Source organism: Muntiacus reevesi, chromosome 18 (assembly GCF_963930625.1).
Source record: "Muntiacus reevesi chromosome 18, mMunRee1.1, whole genome shotgun sequence".
NCBI classification, from domain to species: domain Eukaryota; kingdom Metazoa; phylum Chordata; class Mammalia; order Artiodactyla; family Cervidae; genus Muntiacus; species Muntiacus reevesi.
In genome coordinates, this window is record NC_089266.1 from 52,423,122 (window position 1) to 52,440,362 (window position 17,241).

Sequence of the window (17,241 nt, forward strand, 5' to 3'; positions counted from 1 at the left end):
AGGATTAGGGACAATATAAACAAGAAGCTCAGGCTGTATTAGATCTTACATAAATAGGGCTATTATTATAGTGAGTCTTTAGTATTACACAAGAGCAGCTTTATTGCTGATGGCTGCCAATGCCATATAATCAAACTGGGTTCAGGGGACAAGAAGCAGCAAATGACAAAACCTGATAACTGCTGCCATCCCCAAGGTGCTAGAGAGCCGGACTTGAGGTTACAGGTGTGTCCCTCCTTTGGCAGCCCAATGAAGCACGTCTTCAGAATGGCATTTTATTGACTTTTCTCAAGGTCAGTGCGGTATCCAAGGTGGCTTACAAATCGGGAAATAACACAAGCAGGGGAAAAAACCAGTGCAATAATGACATCTTTTCCTTCCTTACTGCTAGCTTCCTTGTTTCTGTTTTCTCTGGTTCAGTGAATGCCAACCGAAGGATTAATAAATCTCCTGACACTTTTGTTTGCTTCCAAGAAAATACTTTCATGTCTGGGTAACTGTCTTCATCTCCTGTCACTCCTCTGGGAAGAATGGGTGCATTCTGCGAGTCCCCGTCAACCGATTTTGAGGCCAAAGTGTCCCCGGATTCAGTGTGGTGGGAAAAAATAGTAGCTGAGAACTCAGGACACTCGGATTTGGGGCCCACGACCATTTCTGTCTGAATCTACATAATGGGGGCCGATAGCGCTGCTCTAGTTTCCTCATTCGTCAAGCGCCTCCAGCCCGGCCTTGGGTGTGAGCGAGCTTTGTTCGCACTCAAGACCAGCGGCGACCCTGCAGGGCGACCCTGCAGGACCACCCAGCCGGCGTGGGCAGGGACTCAGTCAGGGCAGGACCCGCAGTGGGCGGGGCTTCTGCCGCGCCGCCTAGGGAACCGGGTTCCAGGCTCCCGACGGCGTCTCAGTTGCCAGGGGAACCGGGGCGGCGCGCTTTCCGGCGCAGTCGTGCGCGGCGCAGCTGTCATGGCGGAGGCCATCTGGAGCACTGACACCGGAGAGGCCGTGTACCGCTCCCGGGACCCCGTGCGCAACCTCCGCCTCCGGTAGTCGCATCACCCCAGAGCCCCGTGTTTTTATGCTCTCAGATAATTGGAACCTGAATTACACTTCTCCTTTGCTGGGGCGCTCACTTCCGTTTGCAGTACTGACCACTGTGACCCCGGTCTCCTCGCGTCTCCCTCACTACCCGAAACCCTCTTCACTCGCAGCTTCCAGACTCACCCTTTCAGGACCCTATGCCCCCCAAATTCCTCAGAGCCCTGTGTCCCCCTCCACTACACTCTCGCATCCTCTCCTCCCTGGGGCCGCATGCTCCCCTCCCCTCTGTTGCCTGCACCCCGCCACATCTCTTGGTAGCCATAATCTCTCTGTGTTTTGTTTCCCCATCCTTGCTCTGCGTTCGTCTCCTGCTTCTGTGTCTTGTAACAGTATTTTGGGCTTCTTTTTTCCTGGCAGAGTCCACCTGCAAAGAATCACATCAAGCAACTACCTCCATTGCCAGCCTGCTGCCCAACTGGGGAAGGATCTCATAGACTTGGCCACTTTTAGGCCTCACCCAACGGCCAGTGGGTGTATAGTGGTGATGGGGCCCCTTGGGTGTCTGGGGAAGGGCCTAGGGCGGAGGTTACCTCTTAAGACAGAGTAGACCCAGCTCTATAGTCTGAGAAAAGGTATAGAGAGGTTGGGTTTCTTGTCCAAGGTCACCAGGCTGCTAACTGTTGAAGTCAGAATTTGATCCCAAGCAGTTTTAACTACTGCATTATGTTGTGTGAAAAGTGGATAAGACATGATTCCTATTATCAAGAAGCTGATCTGAACTGTGGTCAAATGTAGTGCAATAGCAAATACCGTGCTTTAGGTATATTATAAATTTACCTCTAAACCCAAATGGCATTTGTGGCATTTATTTTTTTTCTAAGAGAAAATATCACTCCAAGCTTGAAACTTATGATATAAACACTTTTTAAAACATTTGGGTCTGCTTGAAAAATGCACTTTTATTTTTTTTTTACCTTGCTGTGTGGCATGCGGGATCTTAGTTTTCCCTGTAGGGATGGAACCCATGCCCCCTGTAGTGCAACCACAGGACTACCAGGGAAGTCCCAGAAAATGTACATATTAGTATTATCTGTGTTCTAACCTTTTTCCTTCTCTGAGAAGCCAGAAATGTGAAAAAGAGAAGACAGTGTGTTTGTGTTAGGTCACTGGTCTCTTTGCTTTTGTTGTTTCTGTTCAGAAATATTCCTGGGCAAAAGTGTGAGCTGGTGGATTTTGAAGCATATACCTTTGGAAAAGGCATACTCATATAGGAGTGTACATATTAGATTTAGTTCTTTAAAAAAATCACTTATATGTCTTTCCTTTTCTCTCTTAACATTTGATCTCTTAAGGTTACAGTGTTTGTGATTCTAGGTTTATAGCTTCAGAAATAGTGAAGATAAAAATGCCATGGTTCCTATCTAGCAAATGTAGACAATTGGGATTGAGAAAGAGCTGTTCAGCCTATATCTAAATTTCAGCTCTTGACTCTGAATTAGATTAAATAATTCCTGGAGGACATGATTTCTTTTATTAAAGTTAGAGGGGTGATTAAAACTTCTTGGGTCTTAATCTTGGCTTCTGTACATATCTACTGCCTCTCTAGAGTGAGTACTTCATAATCAGTGAACTCCAACTGGTTTTGTGGAAAATATAAGACCACAGACTTTGGTTATAACCAACCAGAGAGCAAGAAGTGGTGCTAGTTGGGCTCAAACATTTGACTCATTCTGTTTTCTTTGGAGGTGGACACCGCCCAGAGGAAAAAGAAGAAGAGGAGGTTGTGATTGGGTGGCAAGAGAAGCTCTTCAGCCAGGTGGGCTAGTGTCCCTTGTCTGCTGGGTCTACCTGCACCTGGCCCACATCCTCCTGCCTGGTCACAGGGAAAGGTTCTTGATACATATCGCCAAACTGATTTCCAGAAAGGTTACAACAATTTATATTTCCCACTACTGTGTTTACAGGATCAGTGTAATGTAGTACCTGCCACTAGCCAGTTTTATGATCTTGAGTAACACGCTTTTCACCTCTGGGCCGCATACCAAAACAGCAGAATTCCTGTCTTGGTATGTCAGTTCCATAACAGCAGAATTAAATTAGACTATCGGTCTGGTTCCTTGTAGCTCTAACCTTCGTTGGCTTTTCTGTCCTCCATCAGTTTAGATAAAACATCCTGACAAATGATATTTGACCAAACAGTTGTAGCGACAAAATTAAAATGCTCTCAGTGGCACTCTGTTTCTTTGTTACCTCAGTTTGAAGTAGATCTGTACCAAAATGAAGCAGCCTGTCAGAACCCTTTGGATCATCAGTACCGTCACGAGATTCTGAAGCTGGAAGATTCAGGCGGCAGGAAGAACCGACGGATCTTTACCTACACTGACTCTGATAGATACACCAATTTGGAGGAGGTATCATTCTTTCCCAAGTAGACAGACTCAGGTAGACTTAGCCAAGCTCTGTAGTTCCCTTCATCTTTGTTTCCCCTGGCTTTCTGGCTTGTGTTTTAATTCAGAAACCTGTTAAGTGAGCCTGTCTAGGAATTTCAGTGTGTTCCTGGCAGCCAGGCTGGAGTAGGTAGGTGGGCATAGTCTGTGGGTGGTGTGGCTGCTGCTCCCTGCCCCGCCTGCTGGAGGGACTGGGGGAGCCGGCAGTGTCTCTAATGCTAGGCTTGCAGACTACACACTGCGGGGAGCAGCCACTAGGTTTGATTTCCCCCGTGCGTCATGAGATCAACAGGTGGATGGAGTCTAGAACCATCTAGATTAAGTTCATCATGGGATTCAGCCAAAACTGAACATACGGATTTGAAGAGGAATTCGATACTGTATGGGGAATGGCTTATATCCTCAGTTTGCTGAGGACAGCATACCCTTGTGGCCTCGTTTTAGATTTTCTTCAGTCATTATATGATATGTTCTATCTTCTCAGTGAAATTATAATTTCCTTGAGGATGGGAGAGCCTATATTTTCTGATTTTTGTCTGTGACCCTGTCGATATCTAAGCCAGGTGTTAAGTGAATGTTTTTGAAAGGTGTGGGTTGGGAGCATGTAAAATTTAGGTTGTCTGTTTTGGTAAAGAAAGGAAAATTGCAGTTAGGGTTCAGTTACCTGTGGGAGGGTTTTTCACGGAACTCTTGTGTTACATTCAGCATCTCCCAACTACCTAGTGATGTCAGCATCGACCGGGTCGACTCACCCCTCTGTTGGTATGGGCTTACAGACTGCAGACTCATTTCTCAAGAGTAATGTGCTGCTACCACCTTAGGGCAGATCAGGGCTTGGTCGGGCTCTTCTCTGAGCTGTTTGTGTCACTGCGCGCTCCATCAGCATGTGCTGTTGAGGTGGCTGCGCTCTTAAGGTTCTCTGAGGTTTCAGGAGGAAGATTTCCCTCCAGGTGCGTGGTCCCATGTGGCCCTGAGCAGCTGGCTTATACCAAGCTGCTCTGTTTTCCCAGCACTGTCAGAAAATGACCACCGCAGCCAGCGAAATGCCGTCCTTCTTGGTCGAGCGAATGGCAAATGTCAGGCGTCGACGGCAGGACAAGCGAGGGATGTGAGTGCAAGCGTGGATGGGGCTGGGGAGGTCCCCGTGCTCCTTCTGTGCCTTTGTTCTCCGTGAGTTCACCAATGTGTGTGTCCCACTCTGCAGTGGAGTGCTCCCCTGTACTCCTCCTGGGTGTGCCCCTTGCGTTCTTCCTTCAGGCTCTTCAGGGGGTGCCAGGGAAGTGAGCCTTCCTGTGGTGTCTCCCAGGGAGGGTGGCATTCTTAAGTCACGAGTCGTCACCTGGGAGCCCTCAGAAGAATTCATCAGGAACAACCATGTCATCAACACTCCTCTTCAGACCATGTACATCATGGCAGACCTGGGGCCCTATGGAAAGTGAGTGAAGCTTCTCACTGCCCAACTCAGACCTTCATCCTCTTCTGTCACTAACCATCATCCTCCTGTTACGGTCATCCCAGGTATATGGGAGGGAGGGATTTTGTTTCCTGCTTTTTCTTGGGAAGGAAATGTTTTACTCTAACTGTTCTCACTGCAGCCTCTGTCTTCTCCCCTGATGTGGACTGAATACCTCTTCCTCTTTCCCAGAAATGGGGCCGGCAATCTTGAACTCTGGTGTTACCCCTGGTTTCTAGGCTTGGCTATAAGAAGCATGAACATGTCCTCTGTACTCTGAAGGTGGACAGCAATGGAGTGATCACAGTAAAACCTGACTTCACTGGCTCCAAAGGGCCCTACAGGTGAGAAGAGGAAGAAAGAGATGGTGGAGACTAGCATTCCTTTCCTTGGCTTCACTTCTTGCCTCAAGTTGAGGAAGTTCTCAGAAAGCCCTTCGTCTCTCCTAACATTTAAATTCCCAGCTGATAGTTTGTCCCTGGGTTGGGTCTGGAGGGCCTCGTCTCCTGTTTTACCAGTTAGTCCCTTTGTGACTTTGACCTTACAGAATCGAGACAGAGGGGGAGAAGCAGGAGCTGTGGAAGTACACGATTGACAATGTGTCTTCCCTTGCCCAGCCTGAGGAGGAGGAGCGGGAACAGCGCGTCTTCAAGGACGTGAGTGCTGATTCATCCGAGAACCAGAGAGTTGGGAGCTGAGGCCGCGCCTGAGGGTGGGTCAGCAGTGGCTGGGTCTTGCTCCTGATGGCCTCTTCTGATTTGGGAAGCCCTTCTAACCTATCAGACACGAGGCTTTGAGCCTGTTACAAGATCATTATGCTAATGACGATCTATCTGAGCATGGCCTGTGCTCTGTGCTAGGACCTTCACATGCCTAATTTCATTTAGACTATGCCACAACCCTTCGAGGGAATGCTTATTTTATGACCATTTTATAAATGAGGCAGTGGAGATCAAGAAGCTGAGCAGTCTGCCCAAGGCTGCAGCAGTGTGGGAGCTGGGTGGGTCCCAGGCTAGTAGACACCAGGGCCTCTGTGCTTCATTGTCAGATGTCTGGCAGGAATGCTTAGGCACCCAGCTGTCTGTGGCATTTCCCATTCCTGCTGCGTTTCTCCCTCCCGTTCAGATCTGAACCCTGGTCTGGCTGGGACTGCATCTTGAGGCTTGGTGTGGTTTGTTTCCTCAGCTCTATGGCCGGCACAAGGAGTATCTCAACAGCCTCGTGGGCACTGACTTTGAGATGGTGAGTAGCCCAGCTTCCTGCACCACCATAAGCTGGGTTTCTGTAGCCAGAGCGCTCTGACTCTAGCTGAGTGATGGTCCTCTCTTCACGGTCCCCAAGACACACTCTTCAGTGTAAGAAGAAACTAGAAAATAACATACAGAGTATAGTCCTTACTGTGTTTTTGAAGCGTTGCATGTTGATATAGAACTGTTGATGCATAGGAAGAGGTCTCAGAGGGCACACGCCTTCTGGGGGCTTTCTCTGGGAAGGGGGTAGAGTTGGAAGACAGTAGGTGGCTATTGAGGGGTGAGAGGGATATGTCAGGAATGTTTCCTTTTTATTCTCTAAACTTAGGTAGTTTTGAATTTTTATCAGTGGTGGTGCATTCATGTATTACTTTATAATTTATTTTATTATTGCTGTTCAGTCACTCAATCATGTCCAACTCTTGGCGATCCCATGGACTGCAGCATGCCAGGCTTCCCTGTCCTCCACTATCTCCCGGAGTTTGCTCAAACTCATGTCCACTGAGTCAGTGATGCTATCGAACCATTAATTTTTTTTTATAAATAAGTATAAAGATGAAAAATGTTTTCCTTACTCTTAATGTAGATATTTTTCCTTCGTGCCCCATAAAGGAGGGAGGTGTCTCATTTCTGTTTGTCAGATAGTTTGACTTTTAAGACAGAACAGTTTGAGTCCATAATCCTGTGGTCCTGTTCTTATCTTCTCTTATTCCAGGAGTTCTATTTCTAGACCTGGAAACAAAGATAGAGTTACTCAGTGGTCTCCCTCTCTGTAAAAAATTAGCTCTCACTATTTTTATATTGTATTAGCAACAGATCTTCAGTGTTAAAAAGTTAGATAAGATAGAGACACAAATAATTTTAAAAGGAAACTGCCTAGTTTCTTGACCTCAGCCCTCCAGAGGGAGCAGGGTTCTCCAGCCTCTTGCTGTAGGGCAGTGGGCAGCTGTGGATGCTTCTCTTGGCCATTCTCATAAGTTCCCCACACTCCGTTGCCCTCTCCACCATTTAAACTAGGTGGTTTCCCCCTACGTTACGCATTTGAGAAACGAAGGAAACAGATCTGTGGAGAAATGGCAGATGGGGAGGAAGCGTGGGTAGTTACACGCCAGAATTGGACGTCTCATGTCAGGTCCTCTGGGGGTTTATGGACAGACTGGAGGAGAGGCGTCGCTTCCCTCAAACCTCCTGACCTGTTCTCACTTCTCTCTACCCCAGACCGTACCAGGTGCCCTCCGGCTCTTCGTGAATGGAGAGGTGGGTAAGTGTCTCACCAGACAGAGGTCCCCTGAGGCTTGGCAAGTGCCAGAGAGAGCACTGTGGAATACTCCTCCCCAAACCAGCAGTGGCCTTGAGTTGTCCGCAGCGCTCGGGAGACTCAGGCTTGTGTCTTTCCTGGAAACACAGAGAGTTCCTGGCCCTCAGGGGACTTGCTTCCCCAAGCGGGTAGGCCCTGCAGGACTGGGTCAGGCGTTAGGGGTGATAGGGCAATAAATTGAAACCGTTTCCTGTTTTCTTAGTTTCAGCCCAGGGCTATGAGTATGACAACCTGTACGTCCACTTCTTTGTGGAATTGCCAACTTCTAGTAAGTAGTATTCACAAGTCTCTCTTTTTACCCCTTCTGACAGTTTTCCAGGGGCCTTCGGTCAGGTGTCCTTCCCCACTCTTCCACTGAAATTGTTACTGTTCTTCTCAAGGCCCTAGGTCACTTCCAAGATGTGAAATCCTGTGGGGACGTATCTGCCTTCGCCCTCCTTGGTCTCTCAGTTGCTATAGCTTACTTTCCTCACTGACCCTCTCCTCTTGCCTTCTGGCTCCGTACTCCTCTCTGCTCTCTCTCTGGTGGCTTGGCAGCCTCCTTGGCTGTTTCCTCATCTTCTGTTGACCTAAAACTATTAGTGTCCAAGGCCGGGCCTGACCTTCTTTCACTGTCTCTCCACAGTCTTTCTAGGTGACCTCATCCTTCCTGTGGCTTCAGTTCTGTGTGTGTGTCTCAGACTCCCAGACTTCTCCCTCTAGTCTTAGCCTCTCCCTGAATTCCAGACTCATGCCCACTTACCTGTTTGTTGTTTCTGCTTAACATGACCAGAAGCATCCTTGATTCCTCCTTTTGCTGCAAACATGCCCTTATGGTCTTCTCCATCTTAGCAGAACCACAATGTCATCTCCTTGGTTTCTAATACCAGGAATATAAGAGGCATCCTTAATTCCCCACTTTCTCTAGCTCCCTGCCACCATTCATGCCATCAGCAATTCCTGTCAGGTCTGTTTCCCCGATGTCCTGAATTACCTGTTCTCTTGAGGACCCTGGACCAAACCATCACCATCTCTTACTTAGGCCAAAGCATTAAGTGTTTAATTTATCCCCTTGCTTCCTGTCTTGCTCTTACATTTTTTTCTTTTTCATTTTTAAAATAATTTTTATTTAGGTGTGTGTTTTTAGCTGCGCTGGGTCTTGCTTACAGCAGGGGCTCCTGTCTAGTTGCGGTGCTCAGGCCTCTCATGGCAGCGCCTTCTGTTGTTGCAGAGACTGGGCTCTCAGGCACTGAGGCTTCAGTAGCTGCAGCTCCCGGGCTCTGGAGCACAGGCGCAGTAGTTATGGTGCACGGACTGAGTTTCTCCTCGGCCTGTGTGAATCTTCCCGGACCAGGGACCGAACCTGTGTCTCCTGCGTTGGCAGGTGGATTCTTTACCATTGAGCCACCAGGGAAGCTCCCTCTTACGTTTCATTTGCCACACACACCACAGCCTAACCGAGCCTTTAAAATGTAAACCAGCTATGTCTCTCTTCAACTTAAAGCCCCCATGGCTTCCCTTCCCACTTTGAGCAAAGTCCAGATCCCATTCCCTGAAAGAGCTGGCCCCGGCCTATCTCTCCCTTATAACATTCCAGTTGTGCTTCCTGTTCCTCAACAGGCCAAGTTCATTCCCACTCTAGTGCCTTTTCAGGACCATTTCCTGTCGGAAACCTTTTGTATCCTATCTTTGCACGACTGGTTCTGCTTCAGTTTAGGTCTCAGCCTAAGTGTCACCTCCGAGTGTCCCTCAGCATCCCTCAATGAGCCTCCAGGCCTCTCAGTCTCTACACCCTGTTTTATATTTAGCTTTTATCACTCCCTGATGGTCTGTTGTTGGTTGGTTGACTTTCTGTGCCCCCTCCCACCCCCAGCTAGAAGGTCAGCCCCATGAGAGACAGGAAGCTTCTCTGTGTGGTCACTGAAATGTCCCCAGGGACACACACAATGGACCCAGTGAACGTGACATGAGTGACTGAATGCAGAAAGGAGCTTTGTGTTTCTCCCAGCTGATCGCCTTCCTCCCCTAAGCCCCTGTTGACTTACTCTGTGTGGTCTTTGGCTTTTAGACTGGTCAAGCCCAGCGTTCCAGCAGCTCTCAGGAATAACACAGACCTGTGCCACCAAGTCCCGGGGGATGGTATGGCAACAAGAGGGGCACCTGGAGGGAATAGGGCTGCTCCCGGCATGACATCCAAAGATGATCGGGCTGGCAGCCCGGGGAGGGCGCCAGAGCTGGGTCTGGCGCTTTGCTGTGGGCCCTACAGGGCCGCCTGGCCCCAGGGTTCTCTGCCTTTTTGAGAATGGCAGCAACTTGCGTCTGGGGGTCCCTTCCCCTCTTAGCCTCTTATTTCCTGTGTGGAGTGATGGTTTTTCCTTTTCCATTGGGACTGAGTATAAAACAACAGTCCTCCTTTTTAGGATAACGTGGCCTACTTCTCCTACCCTTTCACGTTCGAGGCCTCCTTCCTCCACGAGGACGAATCTGTCGGTGAGTGGCCGGGCCGGTCCCTGGCCTTGGGACTCCTCAGATGCGCCCTCTCCCATGAGGACCTCCCGGGACCTGGCTGCTTCTACCCTTCGCAGGTGCGCTCCCAGAGTGGCCCGTGCTCTACTGCGAGGTCCTCTCGCTGGACTTCTGGCAGCGGTACCGCGTGGAAGGCTACGGGGCTGTGGTGCTGCCCGCCACCCCAGGTGACCTCTCATCCCTGCCCTGCACGCGGCCCTCCTGCCCCCATTCCTAGACGCAAGGCTGACGCTTCAGAGGACTCGACCGCATCCTGGGAGAAGCGGGGGTTGCGGGGAACTAGATGCACATAACTTGCGAGATTCTGTGCTCCTTTTGAGGGCATTTTCCATCTCTGTTAGAGACAGCCGAGGAGCTCTGGGCTCTGATCCTGGCTCCTCTGATTGGACCTGCAGCCTTGGGGGAGCAGCCTGTGTCCAGATGGGCTCTGAACAGATGTGTACTGAGCGGGTCCCCGTTCCTTTTGAAATAATAGTCACTGTCTTCTCTTGTGCAGCAGGCAGTGTGCTGAGTGCTTCTCGTTTCATTCTCCCCACCACTCTCTGAGGCATAGGTGTTGGTATTATTTCGTTTTACTGGACGAGGAGAATGGGGCTCAGAGAGGCTGAGAAACTTGCCCCGGCAGGAACTGGCAGAGCTAAGATCTGAGCTTTTGTCTGGTTGATGCCCACGTGGTTCCCCTAAACCTCCGTGGTGACCTTCAGTAGCAGTAAGGCCGTCCCCAGAGCAGGTGTCTCAGTGGTGGCGAGTCCCGGGTCACTGCTGGGGAGCCCGCGAGGGACCGCAGGCCCTCCCCAGCCCTGGCTGTGTCCTCTTCTGCCCAGGCTCTCACACTCTGACGGTCTCCACCTGGAGGCCACTGGAGCTCAGTCCAGTGGCTGAGCTGCGGAGGTTTTTCATTGGTGGCTCTCTGGAACTGGAGGACCTCTCCTACGTGTGGATACCAGGAACCTTCAAGGTGACTTTTGTTTCTGGGTAGATTTCACCCTGGGAAGTTATGTCCCTGTCTTTTGGGAAAAGCGCAGTCTGGGTTAAGGCCCCTTACTCATTCATTGCTTCATCAGTTCTTAGTCTCTTCTTTCTGTGGCTCCAGTGGGAAATCTCAGCCACATCTTGAAGCACATACAGATGTCACTCTGCTCCTAGGAGAGCCCTGAGAAGTAGGATGCTTAGGGATTCCCCCTGGTCCCCATCAGAGTAACCACCCTCTCCCCCTAGCCCATCCCTGAGACCTCAGGAAGCAGAGAGTCAGCTGGCTTCTTAGAAGACTGCTAATTCTCAAACGAGGCTGGACTGTTCCCTGATTGACATTTGGGAGGTGATGGCATTTGGGTGTTGGGATGAAGTTTCCCCAACAGACCTGTTCTCCCCAAATGGGAGTGAGGCCAGCATGGTGCCTGGGGGCTAGAAACCAACCGAGACCTGAGACTAACCGGATCCACAGGGGGAGCGTCTGAGCCGCTTCGGACTCCGCACTGAGACCACAGGCAGCGTCACCTTCCGCCTGCACTGTCTACAGCAGTCCCGGTGAGTGGCCCTGGCCCTCTGCCTCAGGGCTCCTGATCCCCAGGGCTGCGGAGCAGCCGTGGTCAGGTGGCCGGCTCCCCCACAGGGCCTTCATGGAGTCAAGTTCCCTCCGGAAGAGGATGCGGAGTGTGTTGGACCGTCTGGAGGGATTCAGCCAGCAGAGTTCCATTCATAATGTTCTGGGTAGGCTTCCCCTTCACTCAGGTTCAACCCTCACCCCGCCCCCCACCCCTGACATCCACGTGGGCCCCGTTGCCCCCACACCATGATCCTGACTCCTGTGTCCACTTCCCTCACAGAGGCCTTCCGGCGAGCCCGGCGCCGTATGCAGGAGGCCCGAGAGAGCCTCCCCCAGGACCTTGTGAGCCCCTCGGAAACCTCGGTCTCCTAGCTCGCTGCAGCCCTGGCCTCTGTGATGAGTGGTACCCACCACGGCCCGGGCCCTGCCACCTCTTCATCTTTCTGGTTAGAGACCACGCTGGCTTGCTGAGAACCAGAGGAGCTGAGAATCCTGATCCCCCCCACCTGCTCTTCAACTGCCAAATGTCAACAAAGCCAGAGACCCTGTGGCCCACAGGTGGTCCCCTCTTGATATGTCAGCCCCTGCACACGCCCCTCACAAGAGGACAGGTGTTTTGGGGTTGAGACCCGTTTGGGGGTAAGGCCAGAGTTACTTCTGTCCTTGGCACCGCCTGCTCTCCGGCCTGTCTCTGGGTCTCAGGGGCAGAGCGCGGTGGTCCATCCTGCTCTGCACCTGCTGCACACTTGGGGCCCGAGAGAGAAGGCAGCCGAGGGAGCTCTTCCATTCCCAGCCCGGGAGCCCAGCCTCCTCTTCCCGCTGGGGGCTGGCTGCCAGCGTAAATGAAGGCTGAAGGCAATGTCCTGTCCTTTCTGCTAGCTGGCTAGTAGCTTTTGTTGTGTTTTTTGTACATAAAAAGAGTTTCCACCATCTGACGTTCTGTCGGCTTGTTTTCTTCTCAAGTCTCTGGCGTGGCCAAGGTATTCTCCTTAATGTCGGGTTTCCTAACACTGCCACCCTTCCCTGCCTTTTCCTACTCCAGAGTTTCTTTGGATTCTCCAAACTCAGCCTCCAGGAGAGTCTTCAAGGTTACTGCCGGCTGTGTCTTAGCAGCATTCCTCTGAAACATCCAGAGTGAAGTGCATGACACGTCTCATGCCCCCCAATCCCCAGCTCAAAGCAGAAACAGCTTCTGCCCTCAGCGGTGCTTCCATGATAGAAGCAGCGAGTGCTGCCCACCCTCCAGGCTCCAGAGGAAACCGTGGGGTGGCTGGAGGCTGGGACTCTGGCCTCCCAGTTCTAGGCAGGGGTCAGGAACAGGCTAGGAAATGGATGAAAGCGGCTGGAAACCCTCCTTCTTGCCTGGGCCTTCCAGAACCCCTTGTTTGGCTCTCGAGCCCTTGTACGCGGCGCTGATGTGTGACCTGACACATGAGAGGGTTGCCTGGCAGAATGCTCATTGCTGCCGGGAGCCCCAGCCGTCTCTCCCAGCCGGAGAACCAGCCATAGCCGGCAAAAGCATGAGCAGGAAACAGTTGCTCCAGGGGAGAGGGTAGCCTTGTGGTCTTCCCAGGTTTCCTGGTCTCCAAGGTCAGAGGCCTGGGACGGACTCGTGAGGAAGCAGCACAAGTGGACAAGTGAGGGACTTGCTGGATGTCCAAAAGCAGAACTCTTTTAGGGTGTTGATGACTCAGCCAGGGTGTTGATGACCCAGCCGAGGCTAGGTGGATACTTCCTAATTGCCCCCCAAAGCCCTGGGCCCTGGGAGTAACTGTCAGCCCAGAGGATAGCATACTGGGGAGACACTGGGAAAGCATGTCCTGTCCCTAGAGGCAAGTTCTGTGTTGCTGCTTAGAGGCCTGAAAGGACTCAGCTGTCCTGCCCAGGGACGGATGAAAAGGCCTGAGCCAGCCCAGGCTGTCAGAGGAGGCCCCCTTACCTGTGGAGGCCTCATCTGCCTCTCTAGGCAGATATGTTCAGGCTGGGGATGTAGGAGCAGGACAGAAAGCCCCAAGAGTAGAGCTGGCCCTGAAGATGTCCCTTGGATCAGGGGTGATACCAGGGTTGTCACACACAGTTCGAGACAAGGAGATGTGGCTCAGGACCACATGCTGTCTCTCAGTGAAAACACCTTGATTCTGCCCACAGAACCTACCAGGACAGTAGAGAGACGTGGGTGAAGGTTGCAGGGGATGAACAAGGGTGAGCACCTGCTCTGTGTGAGGTATTTTAACCACAGGGCGACATTATTTCATTCAGTTCTCCAAAATTCCTGCAAAATAGGTATGGTTCCCATCTTACAAAGGAAGAAACGTGTTTGTTTAGCAGTCAGATAAATTGCCTTGGTTTTAAGTGCACAGTAATTTTAAGTATCCAGGACTGGATTTGAACCCAGGTCAATGCTAAATCCAAATGAGGAGTCAAGTCTTAAACCACAAACTTGTTGGCAGGAAACCAGATTTATTAATAGCTCTTTATGCCTGTGTTTTCTGGGACCCTCAAGCCTGAAAGAGCCAGACTGAGAAGTTTGTCTCCCGGGTTAAGGCAGCTCAGGTAAGTGGCCTCTCCTCTCTGACTGAGCCTCCTGGTCTCAGATCCTATGAACTTGGAAGCAGTGAAGCTAAAAAGAATATTCTTTCATCAAGTCTTGAAGTTCTAGTGCTTTTCTGCCCTGCCTCCAGGGCTGGTCCCTTTAGGGGCGGGTCACTTACCTGTCTCCATCTCGGGCTCTTCGAAACTGGTTCTCGACAAGCCAGGAGACGCCCCACTCGGGCCCCTGGCAAAAGAGGCCCTGTGATGGCCCTGATTCAGATGACAGTGTTGTCTGGTGTCCCATGCAGATACAGGAACTTCCTTGCCAAACAGTTGTTTTTCAGAACCCAGCTAAGCTGTGCCAGATTCTGGGGCCAGGAGAGTTCACAGAAGCACCTCCAAGCATTATACCCTGTAGGTCAAGAGGCAGGAGCAGTTTCGTCTTCCCCCTGTGGATTCCCATTGGCTTCTGCTCACCACGATTTGTCCTGATTTGTCCCAGGAGAGCTGTGTGGTCAGGCAATACTGAGCAGAACAAAATCCCTGCTGGCAGAAGAGGCCTTGAACTTTTCAAAGACTGAACCACTGCTCTCTGGTTTTCAATTCGAGCAGACAACTGTATTTCGTGTGGATGCTGAGGAGTATGTCCTAATGTAAGAAGCTGTTGTAAACCCAACACTCACCACCACAATGATACAGTCACAGCATTAACTAGACACAAGTAAGACAGTACCCAGAATATAAAGACTTCCAGATTTGTAGAATGACTGAATGAGTACATCAATGAACAAACCAAGAAATGAAGACCATGGATAAAATTTAGCTGCTCAGAAGATGACCACCTGCTGCATGATTCCATTTATATGAAAGGTTCAGAATAGGCAAACATGTAAAGCTAGATTAGTAATTGTCAGGGGCTGGGGTGGGGATGGGGAGTGACTATTATTACTGTTTCTTTTGTGAGTAATGAAAATGTTCTGAAATTACATATGATGTACAACTTTATACTAAAATCACTGAATTATATACTTTATGGGGTAAATTTATGATATATTAATTATATCAATATAATTTAAAATTGAGTTTTAAAATTTAAAAATTTAATTAAAATTAAAAGTTTAGATTAAAAATTAAAATTTAAAAATTAATTAAAATTTTAATTAAAATAAAAGATATTTTTTACCCACTCAGAAGCTAACAAAGACTAGCCATATTCATTTTTGAACCATCAGGATCCCACACCAGGACCAAATCACATGATATGATGGGACCATCAAGATAGGAGATAGCTTTGCCATGACCCAAAGAGACTGCAGTCCAACACTGTCCACTCAACTACAACTCCCAAACACCATCCTCAAGCTGAACAAAGGAAAACCATATGATGTTTCCCATTAATAGGCATTGCTGTGTGAATAACTCTCAGGATCCTCACACTTCTGAAGTACTTTATAATCCTCATGTTATCAACGGGTATTTGCCGAGCTTGAGCAACTGTGACTTTTCCAAGGTCTCCCCCACCATTCCGTGGAGCTCAAACCAGGTCTTCCAACTCCAAAATTTGGTATTGGACTTGGGAAGGGATTAGTGGAGACTGCAAGAGTTAGGATGAGACAGCTTAAAGGGAACAGGAGCTCGCTGTGTGGCTAACTTGGGCAGCTAGCAATCTCAGATCTCCAGCAGGAGGTGCCACCACTCTATCAGAGCACCAAAGCGGAGGGAAGGAAAGACACTCAGGTTCTTGAGTGTCTGCTATGTGCCTGCCTGGTCCTATGTTAGGTGCAGTAGGAATTGCCCACCTTTTACTATACACTGCCAAATATTAGCAGAGGCAGATGGGGCTTCAGATTGTATTTAGACAGGAAATTAGGAGATTGGGAGAAGGAGAGATAAGCAAGGCTTTGGCCAAAGCCTTCCCCTGACATCATTATATCAACAGAACACACTGGTCATGGCAAACACCCTTCTCCAACAACAGAGAGACAACTCTACACATGAATATCACCAGATGGTCAATACCAAAATGAGATTGACTATATTCTTTGCAGTCGAATATGGAGAAACTCTATGCAGTCAGCAAAAACAAGATCTGGAGCAGACTGTGGCCCAGATCATGAGCTCCTTATTGCGAAATTCAGGCTTAAATTGAAGAAAATAGGGAAAACCACTAAACCATTCAGATATGACCTAAATAAAATCCCTTATGATTGTATGGTGAAAGTAATAAACAGATTCAAGGGATCAGATCTGGTAGACAGAGTGCCTGAAGAACTATTTGTGGAGGTTTGTAACATGATACAGAAGACATGACCAAAACCATCTCACAGGAATATTCAAGAAGGCAATAGTTAGTTGTCTGAGGAAGCTTTACAAATAGCTGAGAAAAGAAGAGAAGTGAAAGGCAAGGGAGAAAGGGAAAGATATACCCAACTGAATGTAGAGTTCCAAAGAAGGGCAAGGAGAAATAAGAAGGCCTTCTTAAATGAGCAATGCAAAGAAATAAAGGAAAGCAATAGAATGAGAAAGACTAGAGATCCTCTTCAAGAAAATTGGAGATATCAAGGGAACATTTGATGCAAGGACGGCATGATAAAGGACAGAAATGGTAAGGACCTAACAGAAGCAGGAGAGATTAAGAAGAGGTGGCAAGAGTATACAGAAGAACTATACAGAAAAGGTCTTAATGATCAGATAAACATGATGCTGTGGTCACTCACCTAAAGCCAGACATCCTGGAGTGTGAAGTTCAATGGGCTTCAGGAAGCATTACTATGAATAAAGCTAGTGTAGGTGATGGAATTCCAGTTAAGCTATTTAAAATCCTAAAAGATGATGCTGTTAAAGTGTTACACTTAATAAGACAACAAATTTGGAAAACTCAGCAGTGGCCACAGGTTTGGAAAGAACCCCAAGAAGGGCAATGCCAAAGAATGTTCAAACTACCACACAATTATACTCATTTCACATGCTAGTAAGTTTATGCTCAAAATCCCTCAGCTTTAGCAGTATGTAAAACTGAGAACCTCAATAACCTCAGATATGCAGCTGACACTACCTTTATGGCAGAAAGTGAAGAAGAACTAAAAAGCCTCTTGAAGAAAGTGAAAGAGGAAAGTGAAAAAGTTGGCTTAAATCTCAACATTCAGAAAACTA

General features: G+C 49.2%; 1 protein-coding gene across 3 annotated transcripts; it reads left to right on the forward strand.

Annotated features, from left to right (window-relative positions):
* Positions 1-953: 953 nt before the first annotated feature.
* Positions 954-12,478, forward strand: MKS1 (MKS transition zone complex subunit 1). 3 transcript variants are annotated; one of them, XM_065910139.1, is made up of 18 exons: positions 954-1,042; positions 1,455-1,564; positions 2,783-2,853; positions 3,293-3,448; positions 4,495-4,592; positions 4,791-4,919; positions 5,177-5,281; positions 5,485-5,593; positions 6,123-6,179; positions 7,406-7,448; positions 7,708-7,773; positions 9,553-9,623; positions 9,905-9,974; positions 10,070-10,177; positions 10,835-10,968; positions 11,455-11,537; positions 11,623-11,720; positions 11,837-12,478. In XM_065910139.1, the coding sequence occupies exons 1-18, from the start codon at positions 963-965 to the stop codon at positions 11,926-11,928; spliced, it is 1,680 nt and encodes a 559-aa protein (XP_065766211.1). In that variant the 5' UTR covers positions 954-962; the 3' UTR covers positions 11,929-12,478. The 3 variants fall into 3 exon arrangements, with proteins under 3 accessions (XP_065766211.1, XP_065766212.1, XP_065766213.1); XM_065910141.1 differs by lacking the exon at positions 1,455-1,564 and having other exon boundaries at positions 960-1,042; XM_065910140.1 differs by lacking the exons at positions 11,455-11,537; positions 11,623-11,720; positions 11,837-12,478 and adding an exon at positions 11,229-11,343.
* Positions 12,479-17,241: the final 4,763 nt, after the last annotated feature.

What these genes read in the sequence shown, in the direction of transcription:
- MKS1 (XM_065910139.1), top strand. Translation starts at nt 963, where the DNA reads ATGGCGGAGGCCATCTGGAGCACTGACACCGGAGAGGCCGTGTACCGC. An exon ending in GTGCGCAACCTCCGCCTCCG is followed by an intron (nt 1,043 to 1,454) that starts GTAGTCGCATCA and finishes TTTTCCTGGCAG; the next exon opens with AGTCCACCTGCAAAGAATCA. An exon ending in GATACACCAATTTGGAGGAG is followed by an intron (nt 3,449 to 4,494) that starts GTATCATTCTTT and finishes CTGTTTTCCCAG; the next exon opens with CACTGTCAGAAAATGACCAC.